This window comes from Panthera onca, chromosome B2, assembly GCF_046562875.1.
Source record: "Panthera onca isolate mPanOnc1 chromosome B2, mPanOnc1 haplotype 2, whole genome shotgun sequence".
Taxonomy (NCBI): Eukaryota; Metazoa; Chordata; class Mammalia; order Carnivora; family Felidae; genus Panthera; species Panthera onca.
In genome coordinates, this window is record NC_138343.1 from 42168072 (window position 1) to 42185416 (window position 17345).

General features: G+C 37.3%; 1 protein-coding gene across 1 annotated transcript in view; it reads left to right on the forward strand.

The window, feature by feature from the left end:
* The window catches only part of CDC5L (cell division cycle 5 like), a 51639-nt gene extending 34508 nt beyond the window's left edge, over positions 1–17131 (forward strand). The window contains exons 15-17 of the mRNA XM_081795745.1: positions 11710–11922; positions 12683–14132; positions 14368–17131. Coding sequence (XP_081651871.1) covers positions 11710–11922; positions 12683–12787 — 318 coding nt within the window. The 3' untranslated portion in view covers positions 12788–14132; positions 14368–17131. The remainder of the gene's footprint in view (positions 1–11709; positions 11923–12682; positions 14133–14367) is intronic.
* The last annotated feature ends 214 nt before the right edge of the window (positions 17132–17345 follow it).

A 17345-nucleotide genomic window follows, 5' to 3' on the forward strand; every position in this document is an offset into this window, starting at 1 on the left:
GATTATCTTAGATAATGGCTTCTGTGATTTTTTTCACATCTGAGGAAATGTTGAAATGTACTAGATGGGAGTTTCATGGCACATGGTTTCTTAATATAGTCTGCAGGTTTTGAATTCCAGAATCTGTGTAGGCATTTTGCCAATGGCATGTAAATTGTGGTTCATGGACCACTGGGCTGTCTTGTGGATTTTTCAAGGTGGTCTTCAGGGATGTTTCTGAGGCTAGGGTAGGGTGGGGAGAAAAGGGTGCTTCAGGCAGTCACATGCAGAAATGGCCTCAATTTCCTCCTTTGTGACTACTGATTTCTCTTTACAGAAAGCAGATTGGAAAATATTTTTATTTAGAGTTAAAATAAAAATAGCAGTACCACTTGGAGTGGTTGGTATCATGTGGGGCTAGGGAAATGAACAGGAAAAAGAGTTCTAGTAATATGAAATTATTCTAAGTCTTAATTTTACCTTTAAGACTACACGTATAGGCATCTGGTGGTTAATGTCTTTGAGCCTCTTTTATCACTTAGTGGGAAATTAGTTTCTCTTTGAAATAATTCTCATCGTGGGTGAAATCTTTGCAGTCCAGTTGCTGCTTGTTACTCCGTTGTACTGCTAACTTCCAGCAGGGTGTGCTGTTGTTCTGTGTTTTAATTTGGGATTTAAAGTCAGGGAAAGTAGAACATCAGTGGGCACATTTTGAGTTACATTTTCTGTTGTGTTGGCTTCGTTTATTTATAAGTGGTAGTTAGCAGTGTAATCCTGATCTAAGGTCAGCATTGTAATTGATTAGAAAGCTATTTGGAAAGCTTTCTTGTAACCTTTATATATAAATACTTTGGTCTCTCACTTAGTTTGAAAATCTTCTCATTTGAGGTGGGTAAACGTTTTCTGCCCCACGTGGTAAGGACATTTTGTGCTCTTTAAAATATAAAAAAAGTTTTTCCCTAAATCTCATTTACTTTGCTGAGGCACTAACTTTCGTGACAGCAAATAAATGTGTCACGAAGTGAGTGGTGCCATAAAGTACAGTAATTTTTATTTTTATGTTGAATTGGTCTTGTGAGTTTTGAAGGGAAAAATACAGAAAGAACCACTGCCGTTCTTTTGGAGATTTATTTGGGTCGTTTATGAGCAACCATTAAAAACATGTGGCTCTCTTTGTTCAGTTCAGTACCAGGAACTGAAATCTTCCGTTGAACTATTTTTGTTGAAGGATTGGTGATTTTGGAAGAATATTCATAAAACAGTCTGAAGTAATTTTTCTTTTCTTGACTTCTGGATAACTTACTTTATTGTTTACTCAGCTAGTTACTTTTAAAGAATATGTAATCAAATCCTTTAATTTAGTAAACTACACTTATTTCAAATGAAAGTTCATTAAATCTTTAAAAAGAAGAAAAGAGACTCAAAAACCCAAATAAACAACTCCCCCATTTTATTTGTATCCATCCCTAATTCAGAACTAGGCTTGTGTTAGCTTATTTTAGTTTTTGAAGACACAATTCTACTGGTTTGAAATACATAAATATTTTATTTCAATTGTGGTAATTCTTTCATCATTTCAGTTGATTGCTAAATTATAAACACTATTCAAAGTTTGTTGTGGGGAAGGAACTCCAGTTGTATTATATAAACTAAATGCTATACTTAAATTATTCTTTCCACTCTTAGGTTCAGGGAGATATGCCTTTCTGTGCAAGCACAATACACCATGGCTGCCAGTGTGTTTGATTTTTGCTGTCATGAACTTTGGAACAGTGAATCTAAATTATGGCCCTATCACAGTGTATCAAGCAAGATGAGATCCAGCTTTGTCGTGGTTGGTGTCTCCTAAATGGATTAAAAAATATGCCCTGAGGTTTATATTGGAGCTGGGTCTTTGAGCCATTACTCATGATTAGTATTTGAAATGCAGAATTTAAATGAAAATCCTTAGGATACTCACTTAAAACTAATGGAACCATCTCAGATTTTATGTAGAATGTGGTGGGTGGTGTAAGGAGTCTGTTAAATAAATGGAATCGGAAAGTAGTCACAGGTCAGAAGTAAGTGGGAAAGACTTCTGAGTTGTAACCAAGTTCACGTGTTTTATTCTGCTTTGGAGGCAGAATTAATTTTAGAACTGTGCCATACATTTGTGTGTCAAACAAGGCAGCAGCAGCAGCAAACAGAAATGATAACTAATATCTGAAAAGGAAAAGTTAGAAAGCATAGCATGTCGAGGCCATTTAGATACACTATTTTATTAGCCTCTGAGGGCATTATGGGTGTGTGGTGGGAGAGCAGAGTGATTGCTATCTGTAGTGATGCCCCAGATATTTAAAAAAATGGTTAATTTCTGCTCACTGTTATATATATATTTTTAAAGAAGGATGCCTAAAATGGTAGGAAAATTTTGTATCAAATGGTAAAAAATAAAAGGACTTTATAGTCCTTGATGTGATCGTATGTTCAGTGACTATTACTGAGCATCTAATATGTGCCAGCCGTTGTTCTAGCACCTGGGAGTGTAGCAGGAACAAAGCGGACAAGCTCTATGCTCTTGTGGACATCAGTTATCTGGAAAATGCTTCATGTGGAGGAGAACCTCATTTTCTGATGATGCCAGATAAATGAGTCATTACTGTATTTGGGAAGTGCAAATAGAATTTGAAGTGTTCTAATTTGTTTCCACTTTAAGTGGAAATAGGAAATCGTCTGAAGACATAATTATTTTGAGTGAAATAATTTCCAGGAGGTGCAAAAGTGAAAAGAGAAGTCTGAATTTAGGCCTGCTATTAAATTTAATAGTATTTGAAATAGTATCTAAACTGCTGCGTTGAGGAAGTTTGGCTGAAAAGTAGATTTTGTCATGTTAGCTATAAAAATGGAAAGGCTTTCCTTAGAGGTGGAAACTAGGTCCAGAAGTAATACTTCTCTCTGTATTTTACTGGCACAGTCAACTTAGTCAAGAAATATTATGTAACATCGACTTCTTGGAAATAAAGTAACTTGAAAAACACAGATAACACATCTTTCTCAGTGTACTTGTAGAACTCTTAGGAGCACCCCTGACTTTACTGAATGGTTATATTTCAGCAAAATTGACTGTACAATGGATCATATTTTCTCAGTGATTTTATTTATAAAGTCAGATATTTTTACATAGGAAAAAATTCCCTTAATACTTTAAGGAGTGAAAATTTTAGGGTAAGGATCAAGTTGTTGGGCAAATCTGGATGGAGGACTGTATGTTGAAGTAACTCGGCAGGTTTATGTTCTCTTGTGCGTGTGGGGGAGGGGTGACATGGGGCACAGGAGAGAAGTTTCTGGTACTCTGGAATGCTCCGTTTCTCAAATTCTGCTCTGTGCTTTGACCCTTAAGGGCACTGGCAGAGTTCTTGCTTGTTCTATCAAGAAGAGCTGGACCAGAGATCTCCTTGGTACAGTCGTGTTGCTTCTGGTATGCCTCAACGTTGAGTTGAATTTCTTTCATGCAGTTTATGTGTTTCATTTCCTAGCTCATGCAGATGTCAGGTGCTCTTGGTATTGCTTTGTTGGTACATTACTGTTCCTGGAAAGGTTTTTGGTAAGGTTTTTTGCCTTCCTGTTTAGCTTGCTTTGCCGGGATGCAGTCTGGTGGATGCTAACTCTGGTAGATGCAAGCAATAATCACATGCTTGGACCTGCATCTCGTCAGTGTGGAGAAGGTTCACTGATACGATTTAATGCTAGTGAGTAGTATAGAGATGAAAGGAAAGGCACTGATGGGCTCTTGTTGTTTGCAAACATTTCGGTGGTTGAACCACATCGTTACTACCATAGGATCATATTGCTAAACGATGGACTAGGAAGTGGAGCTGCCATCAACTATGTATTTATTTTGGGTATCCTTAAACCTGTTTTTCCAGTGGTGTAAAGTTATATTCTGGGCCTCCAAGCAAGAGTTTCACTGAGGGATGCTCTTAATGTTTCTGAACCTCACTGTAACAGACTTTAACTGAAGACAGTATTGGAGACCCAAGGATAATGTGTTTATTTTGGAATTACTTAAGCTTAGTAACCTTAACAAACTTAGTGAGTTTGAAAGTAACAATTACACTTTTATAAGTCCCATACAGCCCCCTTTTGTAATGACCCGAGGAAACACTTATGGTTCCACTGATTCATCTCCTGGGGACCATCAGTTTTCCATTGGTCTCTGGCCAGCCTTTTTTAGACAGTTTCTCTTCTATGCATTTAAAAAATAACATTTGTGGGCGTTTTTCTAAAAATAATACCTGTACTTTGTAGAAAATTTAAAAAGAAATTAAAAAACAATTTGAAAAGAAGCCTACCATCCAAACATAATCGCCTTACACATTTTGAGGGATATGTATGTGTGTGTATATCTATTAATATATGTGTGTGTGTGTATAATTAAATATAGAAAAAAATTACTGTATGCATCTGTGTGTGGATGAAAGGAGGAAGATGTTTAAAACTGAATTGGAATCCTCATATACTACTTTGTAGATTTAATAACATATCACAAATACCATTTTAAAAAGACCTGATCACTTGCTCTCATTTATAGAGTTGTGGCAAAGATCTGGTTTGGTGAAATCCCCAATTATGCTGGTTATATTCTGCCCAACTTCTTGAGAAGTTGTTAAATAACATTTTTTTTCCCTGTAAATTTTTTCTGAGAAATGTTTGTGTTCTTCTAATTTTATAGCTTGTTAAGAATAGAAGAGTTAGGAATTTAAAAGGATAAGCTGAGGAAAGTCAAAGCTTTTCTCAAGTGTCAAATAAAACTCTTGTAGGTTAATGTCTCAATCAGGGAAAGAGTGATGGGCAGATCCATTAATTAAGATCTTGTTTACATGTGTCTAGAATAACTTGTTTTTCAGGGAACTGTCTGATGGCATTAAGCCATGCAGTCCCACAGCTTGAATTTCTTCAGGCATGTTTGCATTTCACGGGCTGAGGCAGAGGGGACATTCGGTTTATTAGTAGTGGTGTGTTGAACTTTCAAGTAGGACGTACTTCATAGCTTCATCACTTAGTGGCCGTGTGGCCTCGGGCAAGTTACTTACCGTCTCTGAGCCTCGTATTTCCTCATACTTACCTGTAAAATTAGGGTGGGTAATAGTTCTTATCTCACGGAAGTGAGAGTTTGAGATAATGTAAGATTAAGTGAGATACTGTGTGCCTAGCAAATAGCAAGTTTTAGCAAATGGGAATTCCGTCCCATGTCTCTTCAGGTCTGTTAACCACCGTTAGTGTTGTCTAAATTGGATTAAACTTGGTTTGATACTTTTAGGTGTCATGAAGTAACTTTGTTACCTTGAACAGCAGGGTGGCTGAGTTTTTATTCTAGAAGTTTTGATGACTGTCCGAAATTGGAGATATGGGTTGATTTTCGCAGAGATTGAGTAAGACTGAAGGCTCAGATTTTGGTTAGTATAAATGGATCTTAACGTAATTGTGGATTTTAATTTAACATTTCATATATACATCTGGTGTGCTAAAATCGTTGACATGTAGATTTTGATGTCTCTTATATTTCATTGTATTGGTGTTTCATGGTTTGTGGTGTACAGTCTTAAATAGCCTCTGCAGTAGATCTTGAATTTGAATTTTATAAAACCTTTTATTATGGGAGTTTTCAAATACATCCTGAAGTGGATTAGTTTAATGAGTCCTCCAGTGTTATCATCCAGCTGTATCAACTCACCGCCACTTTTGTTTTCATATGGCATTTTCCCTTCCCCACTATTTTGAATTTTTTTTTTTTTTTCAACGTTTTTTATTTATTTTTGGGACAGAGAGAGACAGAGCATGAACGGGGGAGGGGCAGAGAGAGAGGGAGACACAGAATCGGAAACAGGCTCCAGGCTCCGAGCCATCGGCCCAGAGCCTGACGCGGGGCTCGAACTCACGGACCGCGAGATCGTGACCTGGCTGAAGTCGGAGGCTTAACCGACTGCGCCACCCAGGCGCCCCGCTTCCCCACTATTTTGAACCAAATTCCAGACATTGTATTGTAAAACAGTTATGGTACATGAAATTTGTTGTCTTGGTGTCCCTACACACTTATATGTAGATATATTCTCATTCATCTCTTGGATTGAATTTTACTCTTTCATTTTGGGCGTAGTCAGCTTCAATTATATCAAGTGTTGCCTACTTTAATTTCCTCATAGATATTAGAAATTTTGTGCTGATATGTATTTAAAGCATAAACTTCCATTATAACCATATTTGGTAGGTTTGTCTAGTGACAAGTTAACAAAGTATTTAATCCTGTCTCCACTGCCGTCTCTGTTAGTATTTGTGAGAGAGAAAGAGAGCTTGCGCACGAGTGGGAGAGGGGCAGATGGCAGGGGGGACAGAGAGAGGATCTGGAGTGGGCTCTGTGCTGACAGGAGCGAGCCCCATGTGGGGCACAAATTCACCAACCGTGAGATCAGGACCTGCGCCAGCTGGATGCTCAAGTGACTGAGCCACCCAGCTACCCCTCTGTACCCCTCTGTTAGATGTTTGAAGAGGAATTTGAAGTGCATATCTATAGTGCAGATAAGGATTTGAAAAAAATTTTTGAGAACATTTTGTAAGTCAGCTCTAATGTACCATCCAAGCTCCTTAAGCCAATATCGTTTTGTTTAAAATAAGTTGTCCTTCAGGAAGGGCAGTTGCTAATACTTAATATATATTTCTTTTATTAAAAAAATTTTTTTTACATTTATTTATTTTTGAGAGGGAGACACAGCGAGTGGGGGAAGAGCCGAGAGAGAGGGAGACATAGAATCCAAAGCAGGCTCCAGGCTCTGAGCTGTCAGCACAGAGCCCGATGCAGGGCTTGAATCCACGAACTGTGAGACCATGGTCTGAGCTACAGTCAGATGCTCAACCAACTGAGCCCTCCAGGTGCCCCGCAAATACTTAATTTTTAAAAAAAGGTTTAGAAACACGAATATGATTAAATCAGAGTCTTTTTTTCCCGTTTGTTTTTTTTTTTTTTTTTTTTTTTTTGTATTATAAAATCTTTAAAAATTTTCTTTATTTTAGAAAGAGTGAGCAAGTGTGGGAGAGGGGCAGAGGGGGAGAGAGAATATTAAGCAGTGGAGCCAGATGCAGGGCTTGATCCCACAACTTTTGGATCATGACCTGAGCCTAAATCAAAAGTCGGGTGGTCAACTGACTGAGCCAAGAAGGCATCCCTGATTTTTTGTATTTTAAACAATAAGGTCTTATATCCTGTTGGACTTTAATGTTTCTGTAGTGTATGGGGGGGGGGGGGGGTGGACTAATTTGCATATGCATTTATTTCATGCTTGTGATTTCTTGCTGCTAGAAAAACGCCAGCCTTATAGGTTAGTTTTTTCCCTCCTAAAGCACATTGAGCAGTCATAGAAAATTTTACAAAGTGTACAGATCTCTTCCTTCACCTTTTAATGATCAGATGATGATAGGTGTTAAGATAACTGAGCTTAAATTGAATATTAAAAGCTGCATTTAATTTCTTCTTTATACTTTTAGTGATTAAATTTATATAGTTACTCGACTAAATTTTTTCCTGTACTTAATTTTTTGGGGTATCATTTATTTCCATATTTGCTTGAAATCTTAGCACAGTGTTTGAGTCAGAAGATTTTATATAAAGCTTGAGCTAAATTAAATTGTTGGCGTGAAATGGAACCTAGCAGCTTAGTAGTTTTAAAATCCTTGATAGTTTGGGAAGCATAAATGACTCAATTGTACGAGGCAAGGTATTCCCCGGATGCAAGGTACCAGTCATAGTAAATGTGCCTTGATGACTAATTAAACACTTTTGGAACATAAGTATTAAGCTATTGCACCAAATTGGAAATTGAATATCCATGGAGTGCAGCATATAGTTAAGTGGATTATCTTGACCAATGAAAATGAAAATTTGTATGTCTATTTTTTTAAAAATGTGCTATGTGTATTTGAAATTCTGTACTGGTAAGGTTTTTGGAATGTTTATTTGAATCCACATGTGATTAGAGTATCTTAGAACGTGCTGAATTATATTTAAGGAACTGCATGCAACTCATTGATTTAGTTCACTTATTATTGGGAGTGAGGGCTTTTTGGTGGGTCTAGTTCAGAGAAAACAGCTGATTGATGTCCAGCTTCTGTAATGACAGTGGTTGAAACAGATTCTCTATCCTGATTGTCCAGGAGAATCATTTGGGGGCTTTAAAAATACCAAAGTCTGAGACCATTTAAATAAGCGTCTCTGGGTTTAGGGCACTGACACTGGTACATTGTAAAAGCTCTACAGGTAATTCTAAAGTTTAGCTGGGATTGAAAACCACTGGCTTGAGAAGATGTGTTTGAGTACGTGTTACTTGGTATGGTTGTCCTCATGAGGCAAACTGCTCTCTTAAAGAAGGAACAGCTATTTTTCCTTGTTTTATTTCCAGCAAGGATTCCAGGTCATTTTTTAGTTAAGGTTGGAATTTTAAAGAAGGTTTGAAAGCCTCATCATTAGTCCCTTGGTCCATTAGAGAGGAGATCAAAATGGTTAAACTCTTAGTATATATGAAATAATTGTAATCAGAGCTGACATTTGTTAACTGCTTACTCTGTGCCAGTCACTGGGTGGCTAAGGGCTTTTACGTACATTATCTTACTTAAGCTTCATAATAACTTAGCAGTGACTGCCATTTTACTGATGGAGAAATGGAGACAGGTTAAATAACTTGCATCGATTCACAACAGTTGGGTGGCTGTGCTGCGAGGAAAGAACGACTCACTCCCCCACTATACTGTGCTGCCTTGACTTCACACAGTATTTCCTTAGAAGACATACAACTGCCATGGAACTTACTTTGATTTGCTATTAGAGGAAAGTGGCCCCTTTATAAAGGACATTGTTTATTCTTGGATTTATTCTTCAAATGAATTGCAGAGGAATAAAAGCTTATTAACTTGTATAAAATGCCGAAGATATAAATGGTTGTTAAAAAGCTGTATTTTAATTTTAGATCCATCTCACATTTTTAAGGCAAGGCGTGGACATGCGACATGTTCGTTCTTTCCACCCCCCAGGCTTATTTGACTTTGACTTTTAATAAACTAAGCTGGAGGTGGATAGGTATGAAGTGTTACTTTTCTGGTAAAAGTATACACTTGACCCTTGAACAACACAGGGTTTATGGCCGCTGACCGCCCCCCTCCCCCCAGTTCAAAATTCATGCATGGCTTGGCTCCCCCAAAACTTACAGCCTGCTGTTGACTGGGGCACCTTACTGATAACATAAAGTCAATTTACGCATATTTTCTATTGTGTATGTATTATGCCCTGTGTTCCTGTAGTAAAGTAAGCTAGAGAAAAGAATATGTTATTAAAATTATAAGAGAAAATACATTTACAGTACTATAAAAAATCCATGGGGGCGCCTGGGTGGCGCAGTCGGTTGAGCGTCCGACTTCAGCCAGGTCATGATCTCGCGGTCCGTGAGTTCGAGCCCCGCGTCGGGCTCTGGGCTGATGGCTCGGAGCCTGGAGCCTGTTTCCGATTCTGTGTCTCCCTCTCTCTCTGCCCCTCCCCCGTTCATGCTCTGTCTCTCTGTGTCCCAAAAATAAATAAAAAACGTTGAAAAAAAAAAAATTTAAAAAAAAAAAAAAAAAATCCATGTGAGAGGACCCGTGCAGTTCAAACCTATGTTGTTCAAGGCTCAACTATACTTTGTATTTTGAGGAATATTTTATTATGTTTTATTTTACTTTATTTATTATCTATTTATTTATTTTGAGAGCGAGAGAGAGAGGGGGAGGGAGCGAGTGGCAGAGAGAGAGGGAGAGCGAGAGAGTCCCAAGCAGGCTTTGCACTGTCAGTGCGGAGATCAGTGAGGGGGCTTGAACTCATGGAACCATGAGATCATGACCTGAGCCGAAACCAAGAGTTGGACGCTTACCTGACTGAGCCACCCAGGTGCCCTTGAGGAACATTTTAATTTTTTGGTGTTCTTATATATTCTAACCATAAAGCATTGTAATTGATGTGTTTATTTTTAAATCGGATATTAGGCATTGAAGTGGATGTTTCAAAGTTGTTATTTTGGAAAGCTATATATTTGTTTTGGTGATTATATGGTTTCTAAATATTTTAATAAAACATCCTATGTATAGTTTTTCCTATCAGTTATTTATTTGACATTTATCCGTGGTACCATTTCTGTTTACTTATCCCTATCCTATTTATTCTACATTTGGTATCTTAGAAAAAAAAGAGTATTTACATTGTCACATGGTCTTCCTTGTTTATAGTTACATTGTTATGAATTATGGATTATCATTTGGGTGTATGTTATCTTGAAACTACTTAGTTTTGGAGTCACTTGATGAAATCAGTTTGAGGGGGAGTGGAAGAGAGTGGAGAGAGGTGAAGTAAGGGGAGGGAGGGAGAGAGGAAAGGAACGGACAGACATAGATAGATAATAAATTAACACAGATTGAATATAAGAAGCTAACAGATTTAATAATTACTCTTAAGGCTTTGACCTCACAGTTGTAAGTGTCGTATGTGCATTTGCAGATCACTTTAAAATATGAAGTGGTTATATACTGTGGGACGTAGACTAGATACCTGGCGTAGGTGCCATGTGGATGGGATTCTGCATTACATACCTTTTCCCCTTCTCATCCATCTCTCCTTGGACTCTCTCGTTCTCTCTCAACTGGGGCCTTCTCTGTCCTGCTTCAGCTCTAGAATTTTGTTGATATCTTGCTCCTGTTCATTGTCCTTCTCCTGTTCTTTTTTGAGTTTATATATTTTGAACTCTTTTCCCCTAATTTTAGAGTGAGCTGAGGAGGCAGCCCATCTGTGCCCAGGATACATATTTAATAGGAAAACTGCCATCTCTCAATTTTATGGTGTCTTTTCACTGTACAAAAACTAAATATTTTTTTCTTTGCCAAACGTGGCATTGTTTTTCCTTTATGGGTTTCATGCCAAATTTAGAATTATAACATTATAAAAATAACCAGTAGTTTTATAGTTTGAGGGGGTTACATTTTGATTACAACTGTGGTGCACTAATTGGTTGTTATTCAGTTATTAAAAATGTACTGGATGTATAATATAGAAGTGCATTTTCTCCACTTTTACTGAAATAATTGACATCCATCCTTGTATAAACTTAGGACATTCAGCATGATGGTTTGACTTACATATATTGTGAAATGATGATCACAGTCTCATCTCAGTTAAAAATCTGTCATCTCACATAGATAAAATGTAAAGAAAAGAAGAAAACAGAGAAAGAAAAACATTTTCTCTTGTGATCTTCAGATCTACTCTTGTAACAACTTCCCGGTACGTCATACAGGAGTCTTAGCTGTAGTCGTCATATTGTATGGCAATGCGTTTTGGGGATGAAGCTGGTGAAGACGGGTCTCTGCCAGTCCCCACATCCATGCAGATTAATGATAGCAGAAGTTATTTTCAGAAGTGCAGGTTACTTTTTCTTACACTGTGAAATTCAAGCCTGCTTTGAAATTGAATTATGGGTGAGATTATTACAAATCGATTATTTGGGACTAAACTGTACAACCCTTCCAGTGCAAGACAAATCCTTCTTAGGCCACATTTTGTGTTATGGTAGCTCAAGTATGAGGAATTCTAATGCGCCTTGGCTTTGAGGAGGGAGATGAACCAACAGGACCCATTTAGCCTGCTTTTCTCATGTCTGCTGATGTGATCTTCCCCTGCTCCCCCAGATAAACAGGGGTCACATGACAACGGAAGCCAAGAGAGCTGCAAAGATGGAAAAGAAGATGAAAATTTTGCTTGGGGGTTACCAGTCTCGTGCTATGGGGCTTATGAAACAATTGAATGACTTATGGGACCAAATCGAGCAGGCTTACTTGGAGTTACGCACTTTTGAAGAACTCAAGAAACACGAAGATTCTGCTATTCCCCGGAGGCTAGAGGTAACATCATTGCCTTGCAGCATTGCTTAAAAAGAGAACTGCAAAAAAATTACCAGGGCTTTCCTGTTTTTTCTTTCTCCTGTGCAGATTTATCTCTGAAGTTGATACTGTCTGGCTTTTTTCAGTGAGAGCCTGAAGCTTTTGACTTTCTTATCTAGAATTGTCTGTGTATAGGTGGATAGACCAGGCTAGTGGTGGATACAATGGCTTTTCCTTTACTGATTTTCTGGTTTGCATATAGATACACGGTGAAATAGAATAAGTAACCCTTGTGATTTGTCCCCCTGAAACTTAATTGCATCCCATTCTTACAGCTCTCTGAGGTACATTAAACCGTTGCCTGTTTTGTAATTTAGAATGCTGGGAATATAGCTGGTCATTGTACAGCATGAAATTCCTCTGGCCAGATTTGGTTTAACTTTTATTTCCGAAGTGTGCATGATAGTCCCTACCGAGATAAAGGGCCGTGAGGGCTTATCGAGGTGCATTTGTGGGTACTGATAGGGCAGCAGTGGCTTGTGTATTTGAGCTAGCAGAGATTCTCCCAACAAGATGGTAGTCGTATGACCAAAGAACCGTTGCAGTACTGGCTTTAGAGCATAAGTAGTTGTTCTTCCTTGTTTCTCTGGGGAATACTTCTCTCTTAAGAGTCATGACTTAACCCTTCTGTTCGTAAGATGATAAAGTGCCATAAGATATTTTTAATTTTCATTGCGTGCTTACATACGAAATAATGATTTAATATTTTTGTCTCTTCAAGTGTCTAAAAGAAGATGTTCAGCGACAACAGGAAAGAGAAAAAGAACTTCAGCATAGATATGCTGATCTGCTGCTGGAGAAAGAGACTTTAAAGTCCAAATTCTGAAGCATAGTTTATACTCTGTCACAGGATGAATTAATTGCTGGTTTTCATACTTTGGAAGGCTGAAACTGATGATTATCTTCATTGACAAATTTGCCCACGATCTGTGGTTTTTCAGTTGTTTACTTTAAATGATATCGATCTTACACAGTCTATGTATAAAGACTTTAACTCCACAAAATGTTTTAGGGTTTAAATTATTAAGATGATCATTCTTTTAGCAGTGTCATATTTGCAAAAATTTTTTTAGTTTTGGCCTTTAATTTTAAAAGCCTGGTTTTAAAGTGCTGCCTGTGAGTAAACTCTTGAATAAAAAGAAAATATAAAAAATTGTGAGTGTAGCCTTTTGTTTGAAGTAATTAGATAGTTAGAGTGCCCACAAACCAGCAAGTATGTACTCTGTGTCATATTTAATGAGTAACTGTTGGGTAATCAGAATGGTGATCCCGTATCTTAATTCCTTCAGAGGCAGTCCTTTTGTGGCCTCGTTAGTTTTAGCACAGGGCACTCATTTCTCTATACACTGACAAGATGGATTAACATTTTAATACCTCAGGGTTTGTTTTTTTGTTTTTTGGTTTTTTTTCAAGTATAATTTTAAGAAGTTCTCTTCTTTGCCCAGCTACTCACACAGTTTATGGATTAGGACTCAAAAGATTTCATTTTTATTGACCTGTTAGGTTCTTTTAAATGTCTTTTCTATGAAGGTGTGTTGAAGATTAATTTCAGTAAGGCTATCACACTTTATTAAAGCTTTGTGTTTATCCTAAGTTAATTACACAAGTGTAGAATTTTGGGAATTGGTAGAAGTGGGAAGACCAGACTTTATAATTCACATGAAATCGTTTGGGATAGTTACTAGTTGGCTACAAGTTCAGTATGGACCAACAGTATGTTGGACCTACCAGGAATATTTCCCCATCTTAATCCTAGGGATTAAAAGGAGGGAAGGAGGGATTTATTCAGTTATCAGGTAATTTATTAACCGCCCGGTGTCAGAGTCATGGAGATAGAACAATGAGTAAAGTAGGTATGACTCCTAGTTTGTGGAGCTTACAGTCCATTGGGAATGATGATAGGCGACTCAAATTCAGATGTTTTTTGAGTGACTCTTCTTAAGTGCCAGACACTTATTTAAGTGCTGGAGATAAAGAGTTAAGACCAACTTCTTGCTCTCATGGAGGTGACGTTAGTGGGAGGAGATACTCAACATACAGGGAAAAGTATCAGATCATGAACTTTGATTCTATGGAGGGAATTAAAATCGGGTGATGGGAGACAGTGACTGGATGGCGACTTTAGTTTGGATGATCAGAAGAGCTCTTTGAAGGGCTAACATTTCGCCTGGGTGGCGCAGTCGGTTAAGCGTCCGACTTCAGCCAGGTCACGATCTCGCGGTCCGTGAGTTCGAGCCCCGCGTCAGGCTCTGGGCTGATGGCTCGGAGCCTGGAGCCTGTTTCCGATTCTGTGTCTCCCTCTCTCTCTGCCCCTCCCCCGTTCATGCTCTGTCTCTCTCTGTCCCAAAAATAAATAAAAAACGTTGAAAAAAAAAAAAAAATTTGAAGGGCTAACATTTAAGATAGGATGTGGGGAAGAGCAATGCTGGCAAAGCGCCTTTGGGGTATTTGAGGAAGAGGAAGGAAGACAAGGTGGCTAGGGTGTCAAGAATGGCTTTTGAGTAAGGCCTGGGCGTATAGGGGCATATGTAGAAGGCCTTGGTAAGAAATTTGGTTTTTATTCTATTATGGGAAGCTGTGAGAAGATTCTGAGCAAAGGAATGGCATCAGATTTGGTTTAGAAACATCCTGTGGTCATAGTGCATAACGTCTCACCAGGCTGACGGGGGGGTGGGGAAGCCACTTAGTTGAGCATGAAGGTGATGGCAGACGAACAATAATACTGACTCCAACCAGGATAGAGGCAGTCCTGGTGGGGCAGGTGCAGGGACTTGAGCAGGAATCAGTATGCGGTCTCCTCAGACTATATATTTTTCTAGTTACCTAGTCACTTTAATTCTAGAACTTTTTTCAATAATTTCACATGGATTTTCTAGGAAACACTTTATCATCTGTGAATAGCAGCAATGTTTCTTCTAGTAGTTTCGTTTTTGTTGCATATTTTGTTGGCACAAATGTTTAGAACAGTTTTAAATGACGACCTTGTTTTTGATTTTCATGGGAATGTCCGTAATATTTTCTTTCGAGGTTGGCTGTTTTGAGTTCTTCTTTATCTAGAAAGGAAATACCCGTCTATTTTTAGTTTTTAAAGAATCTGAATTAGGATTGGCTCTGGAATTTTGTCACATACACTTTTTGGGTATCTTGTAAGATAGTCATATGGGTTTTTTTCCATTTAATTTGTTGATGACATCATCAGTCGATTTTTCCAGCATTAAACCAATCTTTGAACTCCTAGAATCAGGTAGATAATTAAAAAAAAAAAAAAAATTTTTTAAGATTTACATTTTGCTTGCATCTTGTGTAGACTTGAATTATATGGATTTAAAATAGTTGCTCTCATATTAAAGACTCCCTTTGTTTTCAAAATCTGAAGTAGTACATACATACTTCCAGCCTAAAGAATGACCACGGTTTGTGTAATTTCATAACTGGCAGTCTGCATAGTGCATGGCTCATGCTTTTGCTTTGTAGCAGTGAAGCTTTAACTGGTAAAGAGTTCTGCCATCCTCCTTTGTGAGCATCCTGTAAAGCCCAGGGTTCTTCACCAGTACCACTCTGAGAGTGATTTTGGTGACTGTTTTCACATTCACATTTATCGTATTCTCTTACAGGCATTCATTGAATGGTCGTGGTAACATTAGTGTTGAAAATCACGTTCAAGTGGCAGTAACTTTGGGACAGACATTAAATGTGATAAAGAGCCCTCTAACCCGCCAGCATGAGTGGGATCTCCTCTCTGAAATATTAGAAATGATGCCGCCTCTCTGCTACCAGCAATTGTAGACTTCTGCTGTCCAACCGTTTTATTCTCCTGATTTTTACGTTTATTTTTCTGGGAAAATCCTTTGTAAAATTTGTGATTGTCATGCAGTGCATTTCTCCTCAAATGTGGCCGCCTTATTGGTCCTATAAAATTTGATTTGCTAATATGTTATTTAGGAAAATGGCATTTTTACGTGAGTGAATTTAGTCTTTTGGGCTCATGTCCAATTTTTGACGTAGAGATTTTGCTAGCTGTATGAGGCGAATAGGATAAATATGTGTATTTGCATCAAGCACGTATATCGTTGGGGTTACTTGTTCCACGAAACATGGAAGGATTGCACTTATAAAACTTTTGAATTGAGAGCCCTGTTTGGAAGTCATTTCTTGATAACTGTCAAGTTTCTTCTGTGACTGTTACCTATTTTTAAACTTAGGTATTTTCATATCTGATTTTAAGATTTTGTTTCAAATGTATTTCTCCTTCTGTTTGTTACTTGTTAAATTTAAGTGATTTATGTTTTTCCAGAAAACCGAATTTTGTTGAAATTTAACACATTTATTAGCAGAGAATTTGAATAGGGTAAGAAATTTTCTATATTAAGTTTGTTACTTTTAAGTTATAAGAAATGACCTTTTCTTAGTTTGAGCATTCCTTTTTCTCCTTGATTTGACTTGCTAAAGGTAATCTTTTTTCCCTTAAAAAAAAAAAACCCTGCTGTTTGGATTTATCACGTGTGATTTGTTTTAAAATATTTTAATTTCTCATCTTATGTGTATTTCTTTTGTTTTCTGTAGAATTTTTCCCTGTAACTTTTTGAGTCTGATGTTTATTTTTTGTTTTTATATGTATACAAATGAAGGGTTTTAGTTATCTTTAATTTCAAATATGTTCCTATCCCAGCTACATTGATGTGTCTTTTTTTTCTAAGTAGTTTATCATTGTGTTTAAACTTTTGGTTAAATAATTAAGAATATTTAAAATTTTCTGTGTGGTTGGCTTTTCTTTGTTTGTTTTAAATAATTGTTACTTGTAGCAAGGAAAAATGGCTTATATAGTTTCTGTTTTTTGGAATTGATTGAGGTTTTGGGGCCCAGCATTTTAAAAAAGCATGCTATGGATGTTTTAAATGAAGGTTTATTCAGTGTATGTGGGACAGCTGAACACGTACTCAACCACTTTAATTATATGATTGAAATTTTATTTTCTTATTTTTGGGTGTAAACTACCATAGACTAGTAGTGTTGTCTTAAAGGCTTCTAGATCGTTCTTTCTCTCAGTTTTATCTTGTTTGGAGCTTTTTCTTTATATATTTTGATACGGTTGTTTAGTATGTAAATACTTGTGTCTGTTGGGGATCATTCATAAGAAGACAATCTATAAAGTTATTCTTTTTGTCCTTTATGTGTTATCTCTTTGAGATTGGAATATTCTTTTTTTTTGTTTGTTTATACTTGCTTGATAAGTTGTCTTTTTTTTTTTTTTTAACTTTTATATAATTTTTTGTTTTCTCTAAAGAGCATGTCTTGTTGGATTTTATACTTCAACCCATTTGGAGAGGTTTTGCAATTTAATAGGGGAGACTAATCCATTTGCTTTTATGTTAATTACTGACTTT